Source organism: Aspergillus steynii (assembly GCF_002849105.1).
Source record: "Aspergillus steynii IBT 23096 chromosome Unknown P170scaffold_3, whole genome shotgun sequence".
In the NCBI taxonomy this organism is placed as follows: Eukaryota; Fungi; Ascomycota; class Eurotiomycetes; order Eurotiales; family Aspergillaceae; genus Aspergillus; species Aspergillus steynii.
In genome coordinates, this window is record NW_020194400.1 from 1,683,538 (window position 1) to 1,706,046 (window position 22,509).

The 22,509-nt window shown below is 54.1% G+C and overlaps 9 protein-coding genes and 1 non-coding gene across 10 annotated transcripts; 5 read left to right on the top strand and 5 right to left on the bottom strand.

Moving 5' to 3' along the window:
• The first annotated feature begins 285 nt into the window (after window positions 1-285).
• P170DRAFT_435656 (putative hexokinase Kxk) lies at window positions 286-2,161 on the top strand. The gene is made up of 5 exons (XM_024848991.1): window positions 286-416; window positions 485-607; window positions 680-705; window positions 783-1,190; window positions 1,268-2,161. Exons 1-5 carry the CDS (start codon window positions 377-379, stop codon window positions 2,141-2,143), a joined length of 1,473 nt encoding a protein of 490 aa, XP_024705768.1. The 5' UTR covers window positions 286-376; the 3' UTR covers window positions 2,144-2,161.
• A 250-nt stretch (window positions 2,162-2,411) lies between these two features.
• P170DRAFT_435658 (uncharacterized protein) lies at window positions 2,412-3,446 on the top strand. Its single transcript, XM_024848992.1, has one exon. It carries the CDS (start codon window positions 2,778-2,780, stop codon window positions 3,081-3,083), a length of 306 nt encoding a protein of 101 aa, XP_024705769.1. The 5' UTR covers window positions 2,412-2,777; the 3' UTR covers window positions 3,084-3,446.
• A 56-nt stretch (window positions 3,447-3,502) lies between these two features.
• Window positions 3,503-3,576, top strand: P170DRAFT_t72. Its single transcript has one exon. It is a non-coding gene; the product is annotated as a tRNA-Lys (tRNA).
• Window positions 3,577-3,768: 192 nt separating this feature from the next.
• P170DRAFT_381183 (WD40 repeat domain-containing protein) lies at window positions 3,769-6,081 on the bottom strand. The gene is made up of 4 exons (XM_024845558.1): window positions 5,590-6,081; window positions 5,031-5,534; window positions 4,126-4,963; window positions 3,769-4,076 (listed from the first exon to the last, which is right to left on the bottom strand). The coding sequence occupies exons 1-4, from the start codon at window positions 5,944-5,946 to the stop codon at window positions 3,925-3,927; spliced, it is 1,851 nt and encodes a 616-aa protein (XP_024705770.1). The 5' UTR covers window positions 5,947-6,081; the 3' UTR covers window positions 3,769-3,924.
• Window positions 6,082-6,302: 221 nt separating this feature from the next.
• Window positions 6,303-8,179, bottom strand: P170DRAFT_435660 (STIMATE family protein). The gene is made up of 2 exons (XM_024848993.1): window positions 7,290-8,179; window positions 6,303-7,211 (listed from the first exon to the last, which is right to left on the bottom strand). The coding sequence occupies exons 1-2, from the start codon at window positions 7,752-7,754 to the stop codon at window positions 6,528-6,530; spliced, it is 1,149 nt and encodes a 382-aa protein (XP_024705771.1). The 5' UTR covers window positions 7,755-8,179; the 3' UTR covers window positions 6,303-6,527.
• A 60-nt stretch (window positions 8,180-8,239) lies between these two features.
• On the bottom strand, window positions 8,240-9,045 carry P170DRAFT_463668 (ribonucleoprotein-associated protein; the record flags this gene model as incomplete). The annotated part of the gene is made up of 3 exons (XM_024852180.1): window positions 8,240-8,804; window positions 8,855-8,950; window positions 9,024-9,045. The coding sequence occupies 3 exons, from the start codon at window positions 9,043-9,045 to the stop codon at window positions 8,542-8,544; spliced, it is 381 nt and encodes a 126-aa protein (XP_024705772.1). The 3' UTR covers window positions 8,240-8,541.
• Window positions 9,046-9,613: 568 nt separating this feature from the next.
• P170DRAFT_508648 (metallophosphatase domain-containing protein) lies at window positions 9,614-10,996 on the top strand. Its single transcript, XM_024854593.1, has one exon. It carries the CDS (start codon window positions 9,856-9,858, stop codon window positions 10,879-10,881), a length of 1,026 nt encoding a protein of 341 aa, XP_024705773.1. The 5' UTR covers window positions 9,614-9,855; the 3' UTR covers window positions 10,882-10,996.
• A 1,963-nt stretch (window positions 10,997-12,959) lies between these two features.
• On the bottom strand, window positions 12,960-13,932 carry P170DRAFT_145026 (putative pre-mRNA branch site protein p14). Its single transcript, XM_024842493.1, has 5 exons — window positions 13,805-13,932; window positions 13,647-13,670; window positions 13,459-13,515; window positions 13,264-13,391; window positions 12,960-13,175 (listed from the first exon to the last, which is right to left on the bottom strand). Exons 1-5 carry the CDS (start codon window positions 13,834-13,836, stop codon window positions 13,075-13,077), a joined length of 342 nt encoding a protein of 113 aa, XP_024705774.1. The 5' UTR covers window positions 13,837-13,932; the 3' UTR covers window positions 12,960-13,074.
• A 910-nt stretch (window positions 13,933-14,842) lies between these two features.
• jhd1 ([Histone H3]-lysine-36 demethylase) lies at window positions 14,843-19,165 on the top strand (the record flags this gene model as incomplete). Its single annotated transcript, XM_024844071.1, has 2 exons — window positions 14,843-18,163; window positions 18,221-19,165. The coding sequence occupies 2 exons, from the start codon at window positions 14,843-14,845 to the stop codon at window positions 19,163-19,165; spliced, it is 4,266 nt and encodes a 1,421-aa protein (XP_024705775.1).
• A 1,342-nt stretch (window positions 19,166-20,507) lies between these two features.
• On the bottom strand, window positions 20,508-22,147 carry P170DRAFT_445771 (uncharacterized protein; the record flags this gene model as incomplete). Its single annotated transcript, XM_024850734.1, has 2 exons — window positions 20,508-20,957; window positions 21,017-22,147. 2 exons carry the CDS (start codon window positions 22,145-22,147, stop codon window positions 20,508-20,510), a joined length of 1,581 nt encoding a protein of 526 aa, XP_024705776.1.
• Window positions 22,148-22,509: the final 362 nt, after the last annotated feature.

Sequence of the window (22,509 nt, forward strand, 5' to 3'; positions counted from 1 at the left end):
GGGGAACGACGTGGACGCCAAGCTTGGGCGGTGATGCCCTCGCCAGAGTCCAGAACCGCAGGGCAGCGGGCGCGATGAGGCCGTAATGATGAAAGGCATGGATTCCTCAGGCCGAAGCTCCCTAAACAAGATCCGGTGAGGCGATCCGCGAGTCCACAGCGGAGTCGATGCCGGCGCCTTGACTGGTCGACGCCCAGAGACTTCGGGCTCCCGCGCTGCCCCACGCCTGATATCATCCAGTCGTCGTGCCCCTCCCTCTCTCTCTCCCTCATCATCTTCCCTCGTCTTTTTTTCATCGTCCCCTCCGGCATTTGATCATCCTCCCTCCCCTCGCCAATTGCTTTCTACTACCCCCCCCTCCCTTCTATCTGCCATCATGGTCGGAATCGGTCCCAAGCGCCCCCCCTCCCGCAAGGGTAAGCTGATATCACCACCCCCCGTCCGTTCCGTCGTTCCCGGTTCAGCTACTCATGTCCCCTGTCAGGCTCGAGGCACGAATTGCCTCAGAATCTCCTGCAGCAGATCAAGGAGCTCGAGGAGATCTTCACCGTCGATACGGCCAAGTTGAAGCAGGTGGTGGACCACTTCGTCAAGGAACTGGAGAAGGGTGGGTTGATTGGCTCCAAACCCTTCACAATCTGGTGGGATGCCTTCCACTAACCGCGGAGGGCTGGTTTAGGTCTCAGCGTCGAAGGTGGAAACATTGTAAGCCTCTCTGCCCTCCTCCCCCGGCGCGGACCTCCTTTCGCGCATTTCTAGGCTAACGTCGATGCCTTTTCCAGCCCATGAACGTGACCTGGGTGCTGGGATTCCCCGACGGCAATGAGCAAGGAACCTTCCTCGCCCTGGACATGGGTGGCACCAACCTGCGTGTCTGTGAGATCACCCTGACCCAGGAGAAGGGTGCCTTCGACATCACTCAGTCCAAGTACCGCATGCCCGAGGAATTGAAGACCGGCACGGCCGAGGAGCTGTGGGAGTACGTTGCCGACTGTCTCCAGCAGTTCATCGAATACCACCACGAGAACGAGGACCTGGCCAAGCTGCCCCTGGGCTTCACCTTCTCCTACCCCGCCACCCAGGACTACATTGATCACGGTGTCCTTCAGCGGTGGACCAAGGGTTTCGACATCGACGGCGTTGAGGGCCAGGATGTTGTTCCTCCCCTCGAGGAGATCCTGAAGAAGCGGGTACGAGAAAACCCTGGTCCCTCTGTGTTTCTTTTTTGGGTGTTACGGGTGACTAACGATGTTTGAAATTGCTACAGGGTCTTCCGATCAAGGTTGCTGCTTTGATCAACGACACTACTGGAACCCTGATCGCCTCCTCCTACACGGATACCGACATGAAGATCGGCTGCATCTTCGGAACCGGTGTCAACGCCGCCTACATGGAGGACGTGGGCTCCGTGCCCAAGCTGGCCCACCTGAACCTCCCCGCGGACATGCCGGTGGCCATCAACTGCGAGTACGGTGCTTTTGACAACGAGCACGTTGTGCTGCCGCTGACGAAATACGACCACATCATCGACCGCGACTCGCCCCGTCCGGGCCAGCAGGCGTTCGAGAAGATGACCGCGGGTCTCTACCTGGGTGAGATCTTCCGTCTGGCTCTGCTGGATCTCCTGGAGAGCCGACCCGGCCTTGTCTTCCGCGACCAGGACACCTCGCAGCTGCGCAAGCCGTACCTGCTGGACTCGTCCTTCCTGGCCGCCATCGAGGAGGACCCGTACGAGAACCTGCAGGAGACGGAGGAGCTGATGGAGCGCAAGCTGAACATCAAGGCTACGCAGGCGGAGCTGGAACTGATCCGTCGCCTGGCCGAGCTGATCGGAACGCGTGCGGCTCGCCTGTCGGCCTGCGGAGTGGCCGCCATCTGCAAGAAGAAGAACATGCCTTCATGCCACGTGGGCGCGGACGGTTCCGTCTTCACCAAGTACCCTCACTTCAAGGCCCGTGGAGCGCAGGCGCTGCGCGAAATCCTCGACTGGCAGCCCACCGAGCAGGATAAGGTTTCCATCATGGCGGCCGAGGATGGATCCGGTGTGGGCGCCGCCCTCATTGCGGCGTTGACCCTGAAGCGCGTCAAGGCAGGCAACCTGGCCGGTATCCGCAACATGGATGACATGAAAACGTTGCTGTAAATGACGCATTCTCCGGGGTTGGCTTTTTTTTTTTTTTTTTAATATATATTTGATTTATTTTTGTTCTTTTTCTCCTTAATGGAGGGAGTGTGCGCGGTTTGATTTGGGTCGTCGATGCTTTGGGAAATCCTCCCAGGCAAAGAAAAAAAATATTATGATAGGGATGCATATATGACACCATGAAGACGGGGATAAACGTTAGATGGCAGATAGCTCAAGAGTCTGACAATTGCCACTATTTCTTTTTTTTAAAAAATCCAAGAATTTCCCCGGACCCGTCAAAGTAGCTGCACGCAACACCCCAGAAACGAGGCTGGAATGGATCGGCCGGTCGAAGTTCCTGAAGCGGGCGATGGTCAAGAATGCAGTAGACTTGTGTTTTCGGACATGGCGGCTCCCCCATGCGTGAAGTGCGAAGGCATCGATGTATATAAGTCGCTAGAAGTGACAACGGTCTCATCCCTTGTCTCACAATCCTAGACATCGTGTTTGGATCCCTTGATAACAAGCATATCACAACCCCCGTCTTCTATATAGATATCATAATATCCACCGATACCCCTTTGTTTTTTCTGTTCCAGCCCAATTCGAATCTCCAAGTACCTATCGTTATTTTTCCTTTCTTACTCCAACGATGAAGCCCTCTCTCCTCCTCCTCGGAGCCGCCCTGGGCGCCATGGCTGTTCCTCATGGAGGCGGCCGCGTCGTGCGCGACAGTCCTTCAATCTCCGATAGCGTCAGCCCCAGTCCCAGCCCCAGCGCCACGCCCACGCCGGTTCAAGCCAGCAGTGCGACTCCCAGCAGTGCGACTCCCAGCAGTGCGACTCCCAGCAGTGCGACTCCCAGCAGTGCCTCTCCCAGTAGCGCAACCCCCAGCAGCTCCCCCGTGACTGTCGCGCAACCGACGGGGTCGCCAGCCAGTTCGAAACCGGTAAGCTGAGATGAGATGATCACGCCAATATGCTTCGTAGACTGACAGAATCGCAGAAGAATTCCGTCCTGTCCAAGGTAAGTCATTAAAGGTCCAATTCCACTATCGTTACCCCTCTCGATAGATGCATCTATCTACATTTGTGAATGTAGTAGAGTGCTCTAGATGGACATGCTGCATCGATTACCATGGAAACGTGAGAGCTGATCAGATGTCGTTGATGGAATGCAGGTGACGGGGCTGTTAGATGTGGTAAGTTTTCCTCTCCCTTTCTTACCTCCATTGCACATCCATGGCGTATGAAAGACTCTGGGGTGATTGACCACTGCTCGATGATAAAAACAGCTCGGATCGATAGTTGGTGCCTGAGAAGAATCGACATTTGCAGGCCTCATAGAGAGGTTAACGTCAGACGATGGCAGCGACTAGCCCGGTTGGCACAATTGGTAAGCGCGTTCGGCTTTTAACCGAAAGGCTGTGGGTTCGAGCCCCACATCGGGCGAGCTTTCTTTTTTTTTTCCTTTTCTTTTTGGCATCTTGAATCTTGACTACCTACCTACTACCATAACATATTTTTATTATCACAGGATATTGTTGATTTCTATCTGATATGTTGTTTAATTCCTGTTTCTGTTCCGGTCTGGGACCTGCGCACTCTCCTTGGAGGACATTTATTTGGATCTTTTAATCTTCTCTCCGAAAGCCGGTCGTCATTATTTGCTATCGTATTGGGAAATAGAAATGCTTAGTATACATTGTCCTCTATCGATATCTGCGTAAGCAATGTCACTTTTATGTCTTTGGTTATATACCCTGCTCGTGCTCTCCTCATCTCTTCTCATCTACCGGCCTACCCTCGGATCTCCCAAAGTCGGATTCGTCCTTGTTCGTTGGCCACGGCGAGTTGCTCGGAATTGGGGGAAATGGCTACCGACGAGATTCGTCCCATAGGTGTGTTGGACGTGGGCCAATTCCGGTACACGGTACATGTAGGAAGATGAACTGTCTTATGTTAGGAATCAATCCAAGGGAGAAGAGAGAAAGAACCTACCGATTCTCAGCGCATCCCTCTTCCACCGACTCGCCATGACAAAGAACTGTCCATCCGGCGCGAATACCAGGTGACTGATCGGCGTCGTGAGCTGGTCCAGTGCCCGCACGGGCTCCGGATTGCGTGGGATGGCCGACGAGGGCTGCGTGGCATACGCGGCAGCCCAGGGACGCCGGTCGTAAACGTTGACGATTCCGCTGGAGCTTCCGATGGCCACCCAGCGGTCGCCTCCCAGCTGCGTGCGCCCCGATCGTCCTCCCAGGCTGAGCACCGTCGTGCCCACGGCACCTGCGTCCATCCACCGGGCCACCACCCGGTTGGACTTTCTGTCCCACTCGGACACTTCTCCGTTCTTGCTGACGACCGTCATTCCCTCGCCGTCACTCCACCAGGCAAAGTCCGCCACACCGCCGCGGCCGTCCACCCGAACCTGCGCGATCCACTGCGCCGTGCCCGAATCCAGAACGTTGATGAGACCGCCGCCCTTACGCGACGTGCCCACCAGCCCGACGTACCGACCGCAGGGAGAGAGCTTGAATCGCTCCATGGACTTCTGCTCCTCCCTCCGATCGGCCGTGCCGTTGACCTTGTCCACTTTGCCGCTGTTCAGGTCCCAGATGTGGAAGTAGCGCCGGCGTCCCGCGGCAAAGATCTTATTGCCAGCGGGCGGCGCAAACGCCGAGGTGTGAATGGGCGTATGGCGAATATGGAATGAGGTTAGGAGGGGGTTGGGCGCCGCAGAAGAGGGGGAGATGTGGTGAAGGAAAAGCGTCGCCGCCGGCCCCGAGGACAGTAGCAGTGGGTAGTGAGGATGGAAGGAAAGCGAATCGATTGAAGACTGGAAAATTTGTCGGATTAGCACCTCGGTTCGGTTATCGTCAAGGTCAAACCAGGACCACACTCACCGGCTGGTCTTTCCCAACGTCCTTCAGCCTTTGGATATCCAACATCTCCTGGCGTAGCTTCCTCTTCCCGCCGGGCTGCGTGTTGTCTTCAAGCTTCGTAAGATCGGTAATTCCCCGGAGTAGCTTGGCAAGAGGTTGCGCAGAGTCCTGGACTTCATCATCCGTGTCCATGTCGTCCGCACGGTCCGAGTCGGACTCGCCCCGGGCCATGCTCAGCTCGGGGTTCGCCCATTCAGGCGTCGGATGCAAGTGCTGGTACTGTCTGCGAAGACGTCGAATATACTCCTTGCCACTGATCACATCTTCGGACTCCGCAACCCGCAGTTTCCTCAGCCTTTGCTGGCTCGCAAGCGAAACTGTGAGGCGCTCATCGTCGCTGTCATGCCACACCGCTGGCAATTGATCGGCCTCCTCGTCATCCTCGCTCTCAGAATCGGACAACATTTCGGTGGGCGCGGCGACGTCGGCAGGAACGCCATCTGCCCCGGAATCGAGGAAGAAAAGCTGTAGAAGCCTGCGTTAGCAGAATCAACCCAGAGCTAAATGGAGGGCCACAAACATCGGCATCGGCCATGTCATCCAGGTCTTTCTCCTCCCCATCCTCCCCATCCTCCCCTTCCTCGCTCTCATCCCCTTCGCTGGCCGCCTCGTCATCACTCATAGCCGACAGCGCCGCCAAGCTGCGATTTTGATGGCCCTTCAGTGCGCCGTGGAATCCCTCGTCGTCACCGAAGAGCATTCTCTCCAGCTTCCTCTCCGCCTCGTCCTTCTCGCGCACATCCTCGTCGATGTCGCTAGCCTCGCTGCCCATTTCCACGTCGCTATCGTCATGGACAGGTTTTGAGTTCTCGAAAGGCGACCGTGAAGCCGGGTTCGCCTTTTGGCGGGTTTTCTGCTTGACCGCGGTTTTCGGCATTATCAAAGCGGCCTCCGTTGGATCGACGATGAATTTGAATCTAAACGGCGGTATTCAAGATAGAGATGAAAGATCTCGCACGAGTAGCAAAGGTCGAAAACAAAGGCCGGGACAGGGAAACGAGGACTGTCGCAGATCAAACCGCGGAAAAGATTCGACGAAGCCGCCGACAAATAATTTTCTGCGCTCGTCCGGCAGATGCGGGCGGTGGCGTCTGCGGTGGACAGTGCTGCCTTAGGGTATGCCCGCGCTGTCAGGCAGCCACTCAGATAACACCCCGAATTTCTAGTTCTACTTGTTCTTATTGTTGATGACAGGCTGCTAGGTATAGGAAAGTCAGCCCCGGCATCGAGAGGAGAAAAAGAGGCTTGGGATTCTGTACAGACTCTATGACGGCGTATCTGTTCTGCTTCAACGGATACAACGAAAACAAAATCCAATATATGTATGCATATGGGTAGAAAATCAAGATAAAATACTCAAAAACTAAACAATAGCTCCGTAGAAAGATACCAAATCGTTGCCGGGAATCCAACTCCAACACATAACACCGCAGAGCATAACCATCAATCCTTCCCTCGTCATGGGGTCTTTTGCTGTACCGTGAGTTTCGTAGATGATGACATCAGATCATATTCGCCATGGCTGCTGCTTGAACCGGTTGAAGCAGTCGAGGCAGAGCTGCTTTCGCCTCGAACCGTTGGGGGGTAATCGGCAGCGTCGAAATTGGATAGAGCTTCTTTCGTTCGCGACGGGCTGTCCAGACCTTTGGCGGGCCCTCGCTCCGCAGCATCATCTTCGGACACCAACGTTCCATCATCCTCGAGACCTGACAAAAGCGCGTGGCGGTGGTCGTGGTCTTCGTCTGAATCGTCCCCATGGTCGTCCTCTTCCTCCAGCAGCTCATGCGATGGCTTCTTGATGAACGTGTCGATGATGTAATACTGAATCGCGTTCATGCAAACGGGGAAGAGGAGCATGACGAAGAAAATTTGCACGGCCGCGTTTCCCTCTGTCCATCGCAAGGCCCAGTCGCCGACTTTGACGATGAACGGCAGTAACTGGATGAGGAAAAAGACACAGATTTTCATTCCCAGCAGTCCAATGAAATATATGATGGACTGCTTGAACCACCAAGTTGCACGGGGAGGGCGGCCATAGTTTCCCGATTGGATAGACTCCGGGGGGTTGGCAAGTGGAGTATACGAGGCCAACCGATTTAGTACATGGAGGATGAAGATCAAAATCGGAATACCGAGGGTGGTCTGATAGTCCAACGGGTATTAGTTTGGAGGTAGTTCCCGGGCAGTGGCCGAGGATGAGAGGGGGGGGTTAACACTCACGTCGATGCCCAGATTCAACAAGTAGAAAGAACAGGGATTCGGCTTGTAGTCGCTGGTGATTTCTAGCTGACCGGCGGAAAACATGGACATGAGTAAGTTTGCGAGATGGAGCATTGCCGACCCAAAGACCTGTTTCGAGACATCGAAGGCCCAGATCTTCAGAGGTCGCTGCGGTCGTTCCTTCCAACGCTTGTAGACCAAAGACAAGAGTGCCAGCCCCCCGAGCGCGGCTTGGACGAGGAGGGAAAAGGGTCCCAGAAGCCTACACTCTCCGGTGTCGTCTGCATCCCCCGAGGGGTCTGGACCCGCCAGCGGATAGGGGATGGACTGTGCGGATGGCGATGGCGAAGGGGATGGCGTCGCGAGGATGGTTGAGGTCGAACCGAGGTCGCCGGCGGAGACGCCGCCGACGAACACAGCGACGACGGCGGTTGCCATGGCCATCGAAAGGCGCGACACGGTCATGGTAGCCACGAGGCAATCAAAACCGCCTGCTTCCAGAATCACAGAAGGATGCAAGGCTATGGTTCCAAGCAGGTTGCCGGTGTCATCGACAGAGAGCGCAGCTAGCTCCTAGTGGCGGCGATACGAGAAGTAAGCGATGACGGAGAAAGGGACTTGGTTCGAAACAGGGCCGGGCAACGGTAGGGGATGGATCGAAGAAAGAGAAAGACGGCCCCCGTTGATGACGGAAACAACTCCTTTACCAGCAAGGAGCCTGAGCCAGCCAGGAGCGGTGGGTTAAGATTCATTTATTGGAATTGGAAGGGAGAAACAAACTCAACCGGCGGTGCCAGGACGAGACACGGCCCCCGCCCAGTGGGCGGAGTTGGTCACTAGTTCGCCTTAGTCAGGCTCAAACCCGGTCGAGCGTCGGCGGCGCTTCCCATTTACAAGGGAATAATGGAAATACTACGGAGTAATGATCACCATCACCACCATCACAATCAAATCACCGAGTCGGCGGGGCGGTGGTCGAATGACCCGTGGCGGTGTGCTGCGCCGTGCGTTGGACTGAAGGATATCCGCCCCTTCACGGCACATCCGGCACATCCTGCCCGGTGGCTACGATTACACCCATTTCGCATGGGCTGCGGAAGTCGATATCCAGGAAAATCGATGGTTGATTGAATCAGAGAACATAGCAAGCTCTATTGTCATTATCCTGCCCCCAACGCCGTGTAGCCCGGCTCGAGGCTAGGAGAGATCGACGGACAACAGCCCAGGCCCTTGGATTCCACCCCTACCCATCTTAGATCATGAGTCTCTCAACCTTGTCCTTGATGGTTCTGATCTGTCCCATAAGATCACTGGCCTCGTTGGTGGTGATGCTGGCAGCGATCACGGGGCGAGACACGCCGGTCGCGCGTCCCAGAGCAAGCTTGCTGGGGACGAACACGTACGGCGTGTTCTTGTCCTCGGCGAGCAGGGGCAGATGAAGGAGGATGGCCAAGGGGTTGCAGTCGGCGGCAAGAATCACAATCTCGGCAGTACCGCGGTTCAGCGTCTTGGTGGCTATATAGGAGTCAATAGATGAACAGTTGTGTGAGGTGGAAACGACCGACCTTCGTTGGCACCCTTCTTCAGCTGGCGGTAGTGAGACGCCTGCTGGACGAGATCCAGAATGTTCTGGGTGAGGCTCTCGTCGGCGAGAGGCCAAGCTATCGAAGGGAGAAAAAAAGTCGTTAGTATATCGTCGCATGCGGTTCGGATGCACGAAGGTATTCTACTTACCAGCATTGGGTTCTCCAGACATGATTTCAGGTGATGAATCGAGGGTGTGAGATTTTCGAGGAAATAAGAATGGCTCACGCGAAGGATCACTGCCGTGGTGCAGATAAGATCTGGATGCTTTGGAAGACGAGGTGTTGCGAGGAAGATTCAAAAAAAAAAAAAAAAAAAAAAAAAAGGCAGAAAATCTCGACAGCGACTGGCCAGTGGGGCATTTCTAGTCTAACCGCTTTGGGGATGGCACGGGATCAGCGGTGCCTGGATCCTGAGGCATCAACAGCGGTCTTCCGTTGGTCCTCCATTATTTTATAACTACTGAAATGCAAATGATTCCAGAACCTTGGCTCCAGTTCGCAGTCATCAACATAGAATGATCGGAATAGAGAAGCCCTCATCAACTGGTACAGCCATACCGGATTAAGGCGACTATGAAACCCGGGTATGCAATATGATGAAATCTGGGTGGTTCGATATGGTACATGAGACTAAGTTACAACCATGTTTGCGTATTAAATGGAGGGAACTTTCCAAACGGGCTACTAGGGTTCTACGTCGTAATAATATAGACCTTCTCCATGTTCAATAATCCTAAACATACAGTCAATTATTGATAACAGACACACCCCTGTAGACGCTGACACTATGGGGACAAGAGGAGCGTAATTTCCGTTCGAATGAGTTCCATCTCCATCGGCCGACCACTTCGGCTGGCAAGACGAGGGGAAGAAAGGAACCATTTGCCGCGTCATCGAAAGCTGCCTAGACTGACCTTCTTGCATAAAAGAGCACAAAATGTCTCGAAATAACCAGTCCATTTCCTCGTTAAACAAACAATATGAATTCAAACGCATCCCTATCTTCCTTCCTCCAGGTTATCACTGGAACCAGCCATACTTTCCTGACATACCTAAGTTGGATCCTTGCCTCTTGGAGACGTCCAAGAAGTCACCAAACCCGCATCGTCTGTCTCTCTGATACCCATTCGCAGCAATGCCCCGTTCCAGACGGCGACATATTGACCCACGCCGGCGATATGAGCCAGACCGGCAGCGCGGCCGACATCCAAGAAACAATCAATTGGTTGAAGACCCTGCCGCATAGACATAAGGTCGTGGTTGCAGGCAATAGCGATCTCTTTTTCGACGCTCGGTCAAGGTTACCTGAAGACATGGCCCTCTGTTCGGACAAGGAGAGCTCGTCATGTCAAGATGATGTCTCTTCTATCTTCGACTGGGGCGATATCCACTACCTCCAGGGCACGTCTGTGACGCTGGATTGTAGTCCCATCGACACTGAATCCCCAGACCGAGTCTCAGGTTCAGTCCCCAGGTATCTGAAAATATACGGCGCACCGTATGTCCCCGAGTGTGGTCCCGATCACGAAAACGCGTTTCAATACCCAGTGACTCATAATGCATGGAATGGCAAGATTCCTCCCTCGACTGACATCCTAGTCACGCATACGCCCCCAAAATATCACCTTGACTGGGACTTTGGATCCCCCGAGGGCTGCGCATTCTTACTTGATGAAGTACGGAAAGTTAGACCGCTGCTTCATGTGTTCGGGCATGTGCATGCTTCGTACGGCGCTGAGCGGGTTATTTGGAATAAGGCGCAGTTGAGATGGGAGGGCTTTTGCGCGGAGGTTCAGGAGTTGCAGAGGCAAGATGGTGTGAAGATTCTTCGACGAGTAAAACTGGGGCTGGATGCGACGATGGTTTTGTTGTCTGGGGTCTGGGATTTACTGGGGAGTTTGATTGTCACGGGGCGTCTAGAAGGACAGTCAACTTTGATGGTGAATGCGGCGTGTATGAAGGAGGATGAGAAGTTGGGGAATGAGCCTCGCCTAGTATATTTATAGCGTAAATCCACAAGCACTTTAGTGCTTCCATATGCCCCAGTCATAACACCCCAAAAAGCGCTTATTAAATATTACTCCTAGCCATAATTCCAGACCATAGCTCCTGTTTAGCCATGATTTATACTTAGCTATAGACTTTTAGTCTCGCTTAGTTCCTATAAAGCAGATAGGTCTTAAGTTGAACCTGCGTTAGTAGCAAGTTTGATCAAGGCATCCCTTATCGGTGTTCCCATGAAAGCTGACCAAGTACCATCCTGAATTTAGATAACTATAGCATTCTGTCCGCAATGTTTCCACTAGTGGTTGAAACAATAGAAATGGCTACCCAGTTTTCTATGGTCTTCGATAGATTTCTAGGTTGAAACTCCCGCGTAATAATGACAGGTCAGGTGTAGAAGCCACTACCAAAGGGTGGAAGGACCTAACCGACGACGTCATCTTATGTGTGCTATTTTAAAATTGAAAGATTCCTTGCAAAGTGTAGTTACTGAAAGGTGAGGTTCCATACATATCTTTATTTAATACCTTGTAGTAAGACAGAATTACAGCTTAAGCGATTTATACAGTTAAAACCAACAAGAGATAATAAGCAATAAAAAGCGAAGTTCCTTCCTTAGATACAGGCAAAGGAGGGTGGTAAACTAGAAAGACCTTGGGAGTTTCTCATCTCAGCAAGCCGGTCAATCCAGTATCGAAGATCTAGATCCTTCGGGGATGAGCTGTATGTCGAATTTAAGATTGATCCGCTAAAACAAAAAGAACCGAATGCGCAACCATGAGGGAATCATATCGTAGCTCTGATCAAGATAGAGGAGGTGGTGGTAATGGTATTGGTAGTGGTTAAGGACGAGAGATGCGTAGTCTTAAAGAGGAATAAGAAAGCAGAGTCTAATCCTTCTTATGCTGTTCTTCATCTTTAGTGATTTTTAACCGCGCTAATTGTTCTTCAAGAAGCCTTATTCTTTTAAAGCTCTGAGTAATATCCCGTGAAAGAAGTATCTGGTGAACCATAACCATACCAAAAAACATAAACACTGGTGGTCGTTGGAGAGGCATTCTGGAAGTAAGGAAGTAGTCAAGTAGTGGAGTAGTAGGTAAGTAATAAGAAAGATGTAGCAGGCAGTCTCCTTATGTAGAGCTTCAGAAGATAAAAGTAAGAAGGGGTATACAAGAGAAGATATATAAAAACTAGTGTGGAATGGTGATAAGAGAATTATTTTATAGTTTGAGTCAGTCATACTCGCGTAATGGTGATGCCGGAACCCAGGCCAGGCAAGCGAGGGTACCAGATTAAACGGTGTTGGAGAAATCCTTCGCTGACTCCTTTATTAGAGATAGCTTCATCTTATAGAGAGAGAGGAATTCGCCGTCACCGCAGACTACGGAGTATCTTCCACTCTTTGCTGTCTTCCGACGCACGATGTGCCTAGATGCAGCGCCACGTCGTCGTGCTCGGTACATAATTGGTCTCTAACATTCGCGACTAACGAGCAGGGGTGGGTACTATCAAGGTCGCTTTCCAGACCATCGTGGCCAGCACGCTCGGGGAACAAACCTACGTGTTAAGCTTATGCGAGTCGTCGAGGAGAGAAACCTTGTTGCTGGAAGTATGTGCATGAGCCCAAGTCTTACCGCATGGACACTATTGCATGATCGTCATGAATCAGGCTCTTTCTTGCAGTTCACAGGCCGCCGGGCGATCACCAACAACCTATGCCGACTACCGCACGCTAACACGTAAGCGCCATTCAGTAAGATGTAGTATAAACCAAGCGCGACGTCCATTTGAGATTGCAAACTCCCCACTCAGGCCCAACCCCAGCCGGTCAGACTACAGATATATCGACATAGGCAGTCGGAGTTGTTCGACAGGACACCTGCAAACACGGAGACCTCTCATGAGTCTATCGCAACAGCCGACAGGGGCCGGCGATCGAGATGATTACATTGATCGTAGTGACTAACTGGTATAACGGCACTGATCCCAGTATGAAAGAGAACCCATTCTGTATCGCTTCCCTAGGCAATCGCCCGAGGACAACATTCTACCCGCCGGCCACCCTCACACCCATGAAGAAGAGTCACGAAATCCATCAGAGTAAAACGCCAGAAACCCCACAACCAACCCATAATAAAACGCGGCCAGATGCCGGAAAAGGGTACGCAGAGAAAGCGACAAAAAGAATCATAACGTCATTCTATACCGTGCTGCTGTTTAAGACGTTCCAGATTCTCTTGCCTTTCCGCCATATCCTCTTTCGACCTAAGCATCTTTTCCGGCTGGTGATATAGGACTGCCACCGAGCGAGAACCTGTCAGCTGCAACCTCGGGGCAGAAATCGGACCCGGGCTCTCATCCCGTGGGAGGAGGGAGTCACGTACCGACGAGATATCTGTTCTGGAAATTGAATCCATTGAGCTTATCGCATGCCTGTTTGGCGTCGTGAACGTCTTCGTATACGACAAATGCGGTGCCTTTCGAGTTGTTCGCGATTCCCTGACGTATTTGCCTAAACCCCGGAGGATTAGCCCCTGCGCAAAACCGATGCATCTGAGATTCGTCGAGAGTGGCCTTACCGGATGGGCCCGAACTTGCCGAAAAGGTCGAACAGTTGCTCAGCAGTTACGTTGTAGCTGGATCGAGATAAACCAAATTAGCCTATGTCTCCCAAGCGGTCGAGGTCGGGCTCGTTCACTCCCACGAGTCTGGGAGTTGTGCGACGGGCTGCGAGTGGCGAAAAAACGCGATGAAAAAAGGGACCTACTTGAGGTTCTTGACAAAGAGAATCCTGGTGGAAATCAGCAGATGCACAGATGCCATGCCGATCGAGTTCGACGGCCGCCGGGGTTGGCAACGGGGGACAAAGAGCCGAGTCGATCGAGGAGGGGCAGATTTGTTCGACCAGAGCAGGCAGGAACTTACCGATTGGCTTCGGGGGCGAGCTTTCGGCTCATTCTCAGGTGGGACGGTTCTGGTCCAGAAAAAGGAATTGGGGGATAGAGGAAGGATGCCGAGCCGATACCCAACGGGGCGGGGACAGATCAGTTCGAAGGGAGAGAAGAGCCAGAGGGAAGGGGAGGAAGGAGAGATGTAATTATCCGCGATGAGCACGAGGTCGGAACGGGGCCTGCCTTGCCCCTTTGGGCCTAGTCCGCCGCCGGAGCCTCACTGCGTAGTTGGCGGTTTGCTGCCCTCAACCACCGCGAGTCGGCCTTTTGCGCCTCGTTCGGCGGCCAGCAGAGGCATCCGGGAGGGCCTGCGGTGCCGGGCGACGCCTGTCTGGTCGTCCAGCCTGGCGCCGGGCGAGCAGGACGCCAGCCAGGCCAGCCAGGCCACTGCGCATGCCGAGCGGCCGCAAACGACCCGGCCGGACGAGGCGGCGGCCTGAGGCAGCAAGGCCGGCGGCGTCCCTTTCGCTCTCTTCGCTCTTCGCTCGCCCTTCCTCTCTTCCCCTCCTCTGCTGCTGCGGTCGCTCTTCTTCCTTCATCGCCCATCCCCATCGGCCCTCGCAATCGGTCGATTCCCCCGATTGCCCTCCCGCTCCATCCCGGCCTCTTCCCGGTCTGTCGCGCTGGACCTCTCGCCCGCTGCCTTCCTCGGTGCTGTGCCTTTCCCGCCGCTCTCGACTAGCCCGGCCGGCAGACTCAACCCCCTCAAACCTCCTAACGTTCCGCCGTGCGACTCTCCTCCGTCAACCTCTTCGCTTCACCTCGTCTCCCCGCCCATCCCGCTTCGCCTCTGCTCCTTCGTTCATCGTGCGCCCGTGCATTCTGCCAGGAATGACTTTCCTTGTGCTTGCGGTGGCCTCTCTCTAGCCCGCGTGGTCGAACAGAATCCCCTCCCCGCTTTGCATCCTTTTGCCGCACGCCTGGTCTGCTGCTTCGGACCCGTTCTTTTCTCTGCGCTCCTCCCTCCTCCACCTGGCCCCCGTGCCTCCGGTAGCCTCCTCGTACCGTCACGATGATGAGCGCTACCTCCTTTCTGAATCACTCGGCCGCCCGGCCGCCGCGGTATCGCACTCCTTCACCTCCGCGACGCGCCGTCGAACCAATTTCGCCATGTACGACCTCCGACGCCCGCGTCTCGTGGGTTGGCCGCGCCCTACCCAAAGCTGCGAGCTCCGACGGCGATCGGTTTCCTTCGCACAATGGTGGGTATGCCACGGCTGCCGACGTCGGACATCATCGGTCGAGCCATGGTCGATCGAGCTCGACCATCGACACCCTTGCGACGATTGCTCTCGCGACGAGCCCCCCTTTCGCTCCCATCTCCTATCGACCCCCCTCCCAAAACTCCGCTCCCTCTATGCCGCTGTTCCCCCCGGAGCCCACCGAAGCGGACGAACGCCCGGCCAAACGCCCGCGGTCGGAGAAAGATCCTTCGCCGCTTCATCCACTCCGGAATAATTCGATACCCGACCCAAACACTCCCTCCACATTTGATAGCATGAAGACGGATGCGGAACTTCTTCTGAATTTCGCAAGGCCTTCGAACTTCTACTTTCCCGCGTCAAAACGCGTTAGCATCGACGAATCGTATCCCCCCCATGGGCACGACGCAAATCCCCAGCCCTCAATCGGGTTTGGTGCTGCGGTTCTGGAGCCGAAGCATGAGGATTCTGCATACAGCATTTCTGCCTCGAATAATCCACCGCCGTCGCGCATGAGGTCACGGTCTGACGGCTCGGCCGTCGCTTCTCGGCCAGTCCACCATGGTGTGCGGCCGAGCACAAGTGCCTCCACACTACCGCCTTTCATGCCGGAAGGGGATGGTGGGGGAAGGCACTGGGCTTCGGCTACCAAGGAAACCTTGGACGATGCACAACTGGGCTCGGGGAGTTCTGGTGCGATGGGAGCTCATATTGCCCAATTCCCGATCAGCCTATCCTCCAAACTGGAGGACGACACAGAATCCGAGGACACTAGCCAGGCAACCTGCGCTGCTTGCAATCTCGTACGGATCCCGGTTGATACGGGCGAGTATGGCGACGTTACCTGGATTAGCTGCGATGGTTGCAAGCGATGGTTCCACATAGTCTGTGCGGGATTCAAAAACGACCGTGAGATCCGAACCGTCGACAAATTCATTTGCCGCGAATGCCGACCAGTCTATGGACATACGACCTTTGTTCGCAAGTCGTCTCGCGCCCGCACCGCCATCGATTATGCGGGGCTCAACCAGGGGCTTGTCAAAACAGCCACGGACTCGGTAGAACATCACTACTTGGAACCTATACGCCAAGGCAGAATCCAATTCCTTCCCGAAAGCTTTCCGCGAATGCGCCCAGAACTTGTCACAGCCGAATATTTTGAACGAGGCAGTGGAATGACGGAACCGATTGTCATCCCTGCCCATATGAACTCCCGGGTACCGATCTCCGCCGCCGGTCCGGAATTTGATGTGTTGGTCCAGGAAGCCCCTACGCAGGAGATGTTCGACGAGTTGCTGGACCATGTCCCCGACGAAGACCAGGACTTCGAGCACGTGCTGGATTGTGGCCAGGATCAGCTGGACATGGTGATCCCCCAGGGCCTCACGACCAGGACCGTGGCCGAACTCTATGGCCCCGAGGAACGAGTGGAAGTCATCGATGTTAAGTCTCAACAAGGGGAGGATAAAAGGTGGACCATGCAGAAATGGGCCGACTACTACGAAAGCTCCGGATCGAAGATTGTTCGCAACGTTATCAGTCTGGAGGTGTCACAAAGCAAGCTGGGTAGGCTGATTCGCCGGCCCAAGATCGTTCGCGATCTTGACTTGCAGGATTCCGTCTGGCCAGATGAGCTCAAGGCTGTTGGCGATTACCCCAAAGTGCAGTTTTACTGCCTTATGTCCGTCGCCAACTGCTATACCGACTTCCACGTTGATTTTGGTGGCTCCTCGGTTTACTACCACATTCTAAAGGGCAAAAAGACTTTTTTCTTCATCCCACCCAAAGATAAACACCTCAAGAAGTATGAAGAATGGTGTAACTCGCCTGCTCAGGAATCTACTTTCCTTGGCGACCAAACCAAGGAGTGCTACCGCGTTGATCTTTCCGAGGGCGACACCATGTTGATTCCCTCCGGATGGATTCATGCCGTGTGGACTCCCGAGGACAGTCTAGTAATCGGCGGCAACTTCTTGACGAGGCTGAACTACGGAATGCAGATTAAGATCGCCAAAATCGAAAAGGACACCAAAGTCCCAAGGAAGTTTAGGTACCCGTTCTTCCAGAAAATCCAATGGTACACCGCGTTGAAGTACCTGGAGGACGATCCGATTCCTTGGGGTGTTCTAGATGCCTTCGCCCAGGACGAAAACTACCGCTTCCATAGGGACTATCCCATCTACTACGAATTCGGCGAACGGGAAAACACGGCGCCCGTCGGGTCCCCCTATCACAACTCACGCTTCTACTCCCAAGCGGAGTTGGAAGGTCTACTTGACCTTGCCAAGTATCTGCTGCGGACGGCTCTGATCGCAGGCTCGTATATCGTCGAGGGCGTGACGATGGACGCAAGAAATGCGATCAAGCGATCCATACCTAAGGGGGCAGGAGACCCCGTCGACACGGTCAGAAAATTTGGCATTTGGGTTGCTTGGAAGCGCGGGAATGAAAAAGCGGCGCAATGGACACGCCCCGGTGTCGTCGAAAGCAACGCTAAACTCAGCCTAACGGAGAAAAAGCCCGCCGGGCGCCCCAGCCGTCGCTCTGAGCGCAACGTGGACAGCCAGCGCATGTACACCGAAAGACAGGCAGTGCAGCGACTTCCGGAGCAGTCCCGTGAGCTCGAGAATGGATTCGTTAGCAATGGTGGTTCGATCTCATCCAACAACGGCGTTTCTGGGTCGGTCCACCTCTCTTTGGGCAGCTTCGCGAAAGAGGAGTCTACTCCCAAGCCCCGAACCGTGCCTCGTGGGTCTGGGTTAGGTCCGAAGCGGGTTGCTTGTGATGCTTGCCGCAAACGACGGATCCGGTGTCACCATAAGGATGATCATGGCGATATGGTTTCCACAAAGCAAATAATGGTTGGGGCGTTTGGTCCTTCAAGTCAATCCTCTCTGGCCCATGACGCTGCGTCTGCATTGAACTCCCTAGCAGCCATTGCTTCAGAGGCCGGCCTTCAGGACGGCCATGGCAGGAATCACGATGGATTCGAACCCACCGGAAAGTACAGCTCGGGGACTTTGGGAACGCCTCATTCAGTTACGCATAGGCTTAATGATATGAGTCCCGACGGATCAGGCCACGGAAAGAAGGGACGCAGCAAGGCCTGTGATGATTGTCGAAAAAGCAAGGTTTGTACCCCCCTCAATACCCTCTCGATGTGGACAGAGGTATTAATGTCGTTGCAGCGCCGGTGCATCCACGATGAATATGGACGAATCGACCCCGTCAAGGCGCAGGAGCGGTCGAAACCACGAGCCGCAGCATCCGCCAAACGGCCAAGGCCCCACGACGAAAGTTTTGCTTCTACGACAAATAAACGACCCAAGCAAGAAAGTACGTCTCCTGTGACGAGACCGGCGCACCTTGATCGAGAGGACGAGGCTGCGGACACCCAAGTCTTCCATCCGCCGGCGCATGTTCCGAGACATACTACCACTGATCATGTCACTCCGACGGGATTCCCGCATGCGAGCAAGACGCCCTTGCAGCCGCCGAGAATGATGTCGGCAGAAAAGGAAGCACGCATAGGACAGACCTCGTACGCCTCACCACCGGCCTTCCAGACGGACCCAGTTATTGCCAAAGAAGTCAATGCAGATTCCATGTCGTCCAAACCCGCAGCTTCACTCGTTTCTCCACCAACCTCCCTAGCCGACGAGACCGACGTTCCCCACGAGCATGCTGACGGGGATGGCGAGCACACCGCAGTCCTTCACACTCCCACGTCCAGTTCTCGCCATTCCTCCCGCCAACCTCGCCACGTTGACCGATATGTGCCTGAGGTCCATATCATCAAAAACACCAAGTCGTCAGCCCACACCACCCCGGCTGCTCGACGCTCGTCTTTCGGTGCATCGAGTGCCGGCACGCGAAAAACCACGCCCGGTCCGTCGTCGGGTTCAAAGAAATCCTCATCACGCCCCTCGTCATCACACACGAAGAAAAACTTCTCTCCTGCAGCAGAAACGGGGCTCGACCATTCTGTTCCCTCTCCTGACCCAGGCACCAAGAATCCCAGACGCGAACGAGCAACTGTCGCTGACGAGGAACCGGATGCCGAGAGCCTACGTCTCATTCGTGAACTACAAGAGCAGGAATTTGGCCTGCGGAAACGAGCCACGCGTGTGTGATTTGAATGAATCTATCTCTGCGGAGTTGCTTCTGTTTATGACGGGTTACGACTTTCTACTTCTCTTATAATTCATCCATGCTCCTTTTCGACTGTCAGCCGGGCAGCCGAAATCAACTTGCTACAAGGCGACTATGATGAAACTTCAGTGGCTTTTCTTCTATTTTTCTCTCTTTCCTCTTCCTGTTCTTCTTTGATTCATCTGCTGCCTCTTTACCTTTATCCTTCCTTTTTCTTTCCTTTCCTTTGGGACGCGGAGTTTAAGATGAGAAGGGAGTTCGTCCGGAAATTTGGGTGTTGAATTCTGTTTGGTCTTTTTTTTTTTTCTCCTTCCTTTTGTTTACACGGTCTGTTGGGCGTTTTATGAACAGGCTGGACTTTCGTTTGTCTGGGGCCGTTCCTTTGCATCGACTACTTTCTCGTGGCTTTTCTGTTTCAATTTCCGAAGCATGCTTTTTATTTTTTATTTTTTTTTAAGCTTTGCGTGTCGATTTTATTTGGCGTTCAAGAGTGTAAACGTTGGGGAATTCCCTGGTCAGACCGTTGATCTTCCGAGACTTTTTATTCATTTCTTCTAGTCGATTTTTCTATCTCAACATTTTTTTTTCTCCATTGCTTCTTCCCCCCCTCGATCGTCATCGTCTCCATTTTGTTGGTCAGTACGTGCGGAATCTTGCGCTATGTTCTTGTAATGAACTCGAGCGGTGGACTTTTCACCGTTTGCTCTTTCCTCCCTTGCTCTGTTAGGGTTCTCTGCTGGCGTTTTGTTGATTATCAGCCTCCCTCGGTCTCTCGAGGAAGGGATGAGCCGTCATGGTTCCGAATTAATAATAAATACCCTGGATTCTATTTTTGATGATGCTATCGACTCGACCCCTTGAGAGCTGGTAATACTTTTCTCCTTCGCGTTTCCATAGGTACTTGGATTGCTCCGTTCACCATTCAGAAGGCGCGTAAGTGAGATCAGGATACTACTAGTACATGTGTGAATTCATATCCCACCGGCAACCAGTAGTCTTTCTATGCAGACGTTATCAGAACTAGACACAAAGATACCCATGGCTTCGCTTGAGATAGAAAAAGAAAGTATATCCCCCTCCCTTATATATAAACGTAACCATGTATCTCGTCATCCATCATATTTCACGGATCCCATCCTCGGACCACCAATAACACATAACTGACGGGGTATATATATCTTATGCGATGTCTCATAATAACAGCCGAAACTCTTTAAGACGACAATGAGCCGAGCCATCAACGAGAGCGCGACGAAAGAATAGAGATAACAATAACGATAACAATGACAGCCTCAAAACGCCAAGCCCCAAGCATACCATCTCTCAGACAATGCGTTCCGTCCCGGGCCCGAAGCTGCTCCAGCGTTTGGCCCGCCTCGTTTCTCCGATGTAGTTCTTGATCACACAGGTGTCCTCATCGGGACCTTGGCAGACCTTGCGGCGATTGAGATGCTTAAATCGAGGACCCAACGGCCCATTCACGTAATGATACTGACCCGCAAATCGGTACTGCCGACGATCCCCAAGGGGATAGAATTTGTCCCCCCAATGACCGTTGAAGTAGAACCATTCCGTGGGCGCGTCAGGACTGGCGGTGGACGCACGGAGCGTATCATTGTCATAGTCATATGTATATGCATGGGAATTCAGGAGGGGATCCCAGAGCGGGCCACGATCTGTCCGGTCGTGGAGGAGACCCCAGGGCAGGATGTAAGAGTGTATTCCCGGTGTCGCATACATGGCATGAGTGCCCACCGCCGAATAGATAACCGGCTAATAACAGCACAACGATTAGCACATCATATGTCGTGTCTCGCCCATGCAGCACCTACCCGTTCCCCGATCTTCTCTACAGCCTCGTAGCTATACGCCTCCCCGGCCGAGTGGGCACTGAAGAAGAGCGCCTTGGGTTTGCCATGGTGAAACCGTACGAGGCAGTGCTCCCAATCACCAACATGGTTACCAAATCGCACGTTGAGAACCACATTCCCCATGTTAAAGCTGTAAAAATAGAACCAGAAGGCGTCGACAATGCCGTTCCCTTTGTCCATGACGAGCAGGATAGCCGGTGCATCACTACGGCCTCCAGTTACCTCCATGCGAACCGGTTCCCCGCCGTAGCGCTTCCGCAGCTCGTCGCGGGCTCCCTCATCGGCCAGGAGATCCTCGGCGTCCAGGTAGCCATTATCTTCGGTGGCGAAGGCTTCTCCTGCGCTCGACGGAGGCGGATTCGTGTCGTACCATTTGGCTCGTTCCGCCGGCGAATCCCCAGGGATTTCCCCATCCACACGACCGTCCCAGTCAGCCCAAGACTGTTCTAAATCATCCTCGGGAGGGCTAGGGATGTTCTTCTCTCCCTCTATCCATGGTGGACGATCTTCAACATCGTCGTTGCTGGTCAGAAAGACGGTGCGTCCTTTCTGCCATTGATTCAGCTGATCAAGATCCTGTAGCGTTGAATGGTCCCATCGCGACTTGACGGGAGTGTAGTTCAGCATCGGCGTGGTGTGGTAGAGATGCTCGGCAATATCGCACGGCCAGAATTGTTCCCCCGAGAAGAGATGGACCAAGGGCGCGTATTGGAAAACGTACTCGGGGACCTCTCGGCGAGATCGCTCTGCCTCATCCCACGAATTGGCCGACTGGTTGCCCCCATTGAGCCAGAAGGCCCGCCAGGAAGCCGACTCGGCCGGATCGCCCGACGTTGGGGCATCCGGGGCGAGCCTCCGCTGGCCGAAATGGGGGCGCACCAGCCGGAAGTGCGCGGCGCCGCAGGCTCCGAGCCACCGACAAGCTTTCCGGTCAACCCAGGAGCGGGACGATGCGATCCAGCGCGACTCGTCGTTGTCCTCGTCGTACCAGATGAAGGCCGCGGGATTGATCGCCCGGATCAGACTGTTGACAGAAACATAGGTGATCAGGGAGGAAAGGATGACAATAGCGGCGGTCGTCTTTCGCACCATCTGTTGGTAGTAACTGGGCGACAGGGCGAGGTCGGCAGCAGGCGAGAGCGGCTGACAAGGAACGGTCAGGCCGAGCTCTCCAGATTGGGCAGCAGCAGAAGAAAGAGCGGGCGCAGCTTTGGCGATGACGGTAGCGCTGCCGGGGACGACAGACTTCCCAATCGGGACAGCCCTAGCGCAAGAGCTGGGCGGAGCAGAAAGGGAACCGGGAAGGAAGGCAGATGCAGGGGGAGCATGCGACAGACCAGACTCCAGGGAGATGAAGACGAGACAGAGGGAGAGGCAGCAGAGGAGGCAGGAAAAGAAGCAGAGGAAACGAAAGTCAAGGAAGCGGGCAGCCAGGCCCGGAGAAGAAGGAGGGA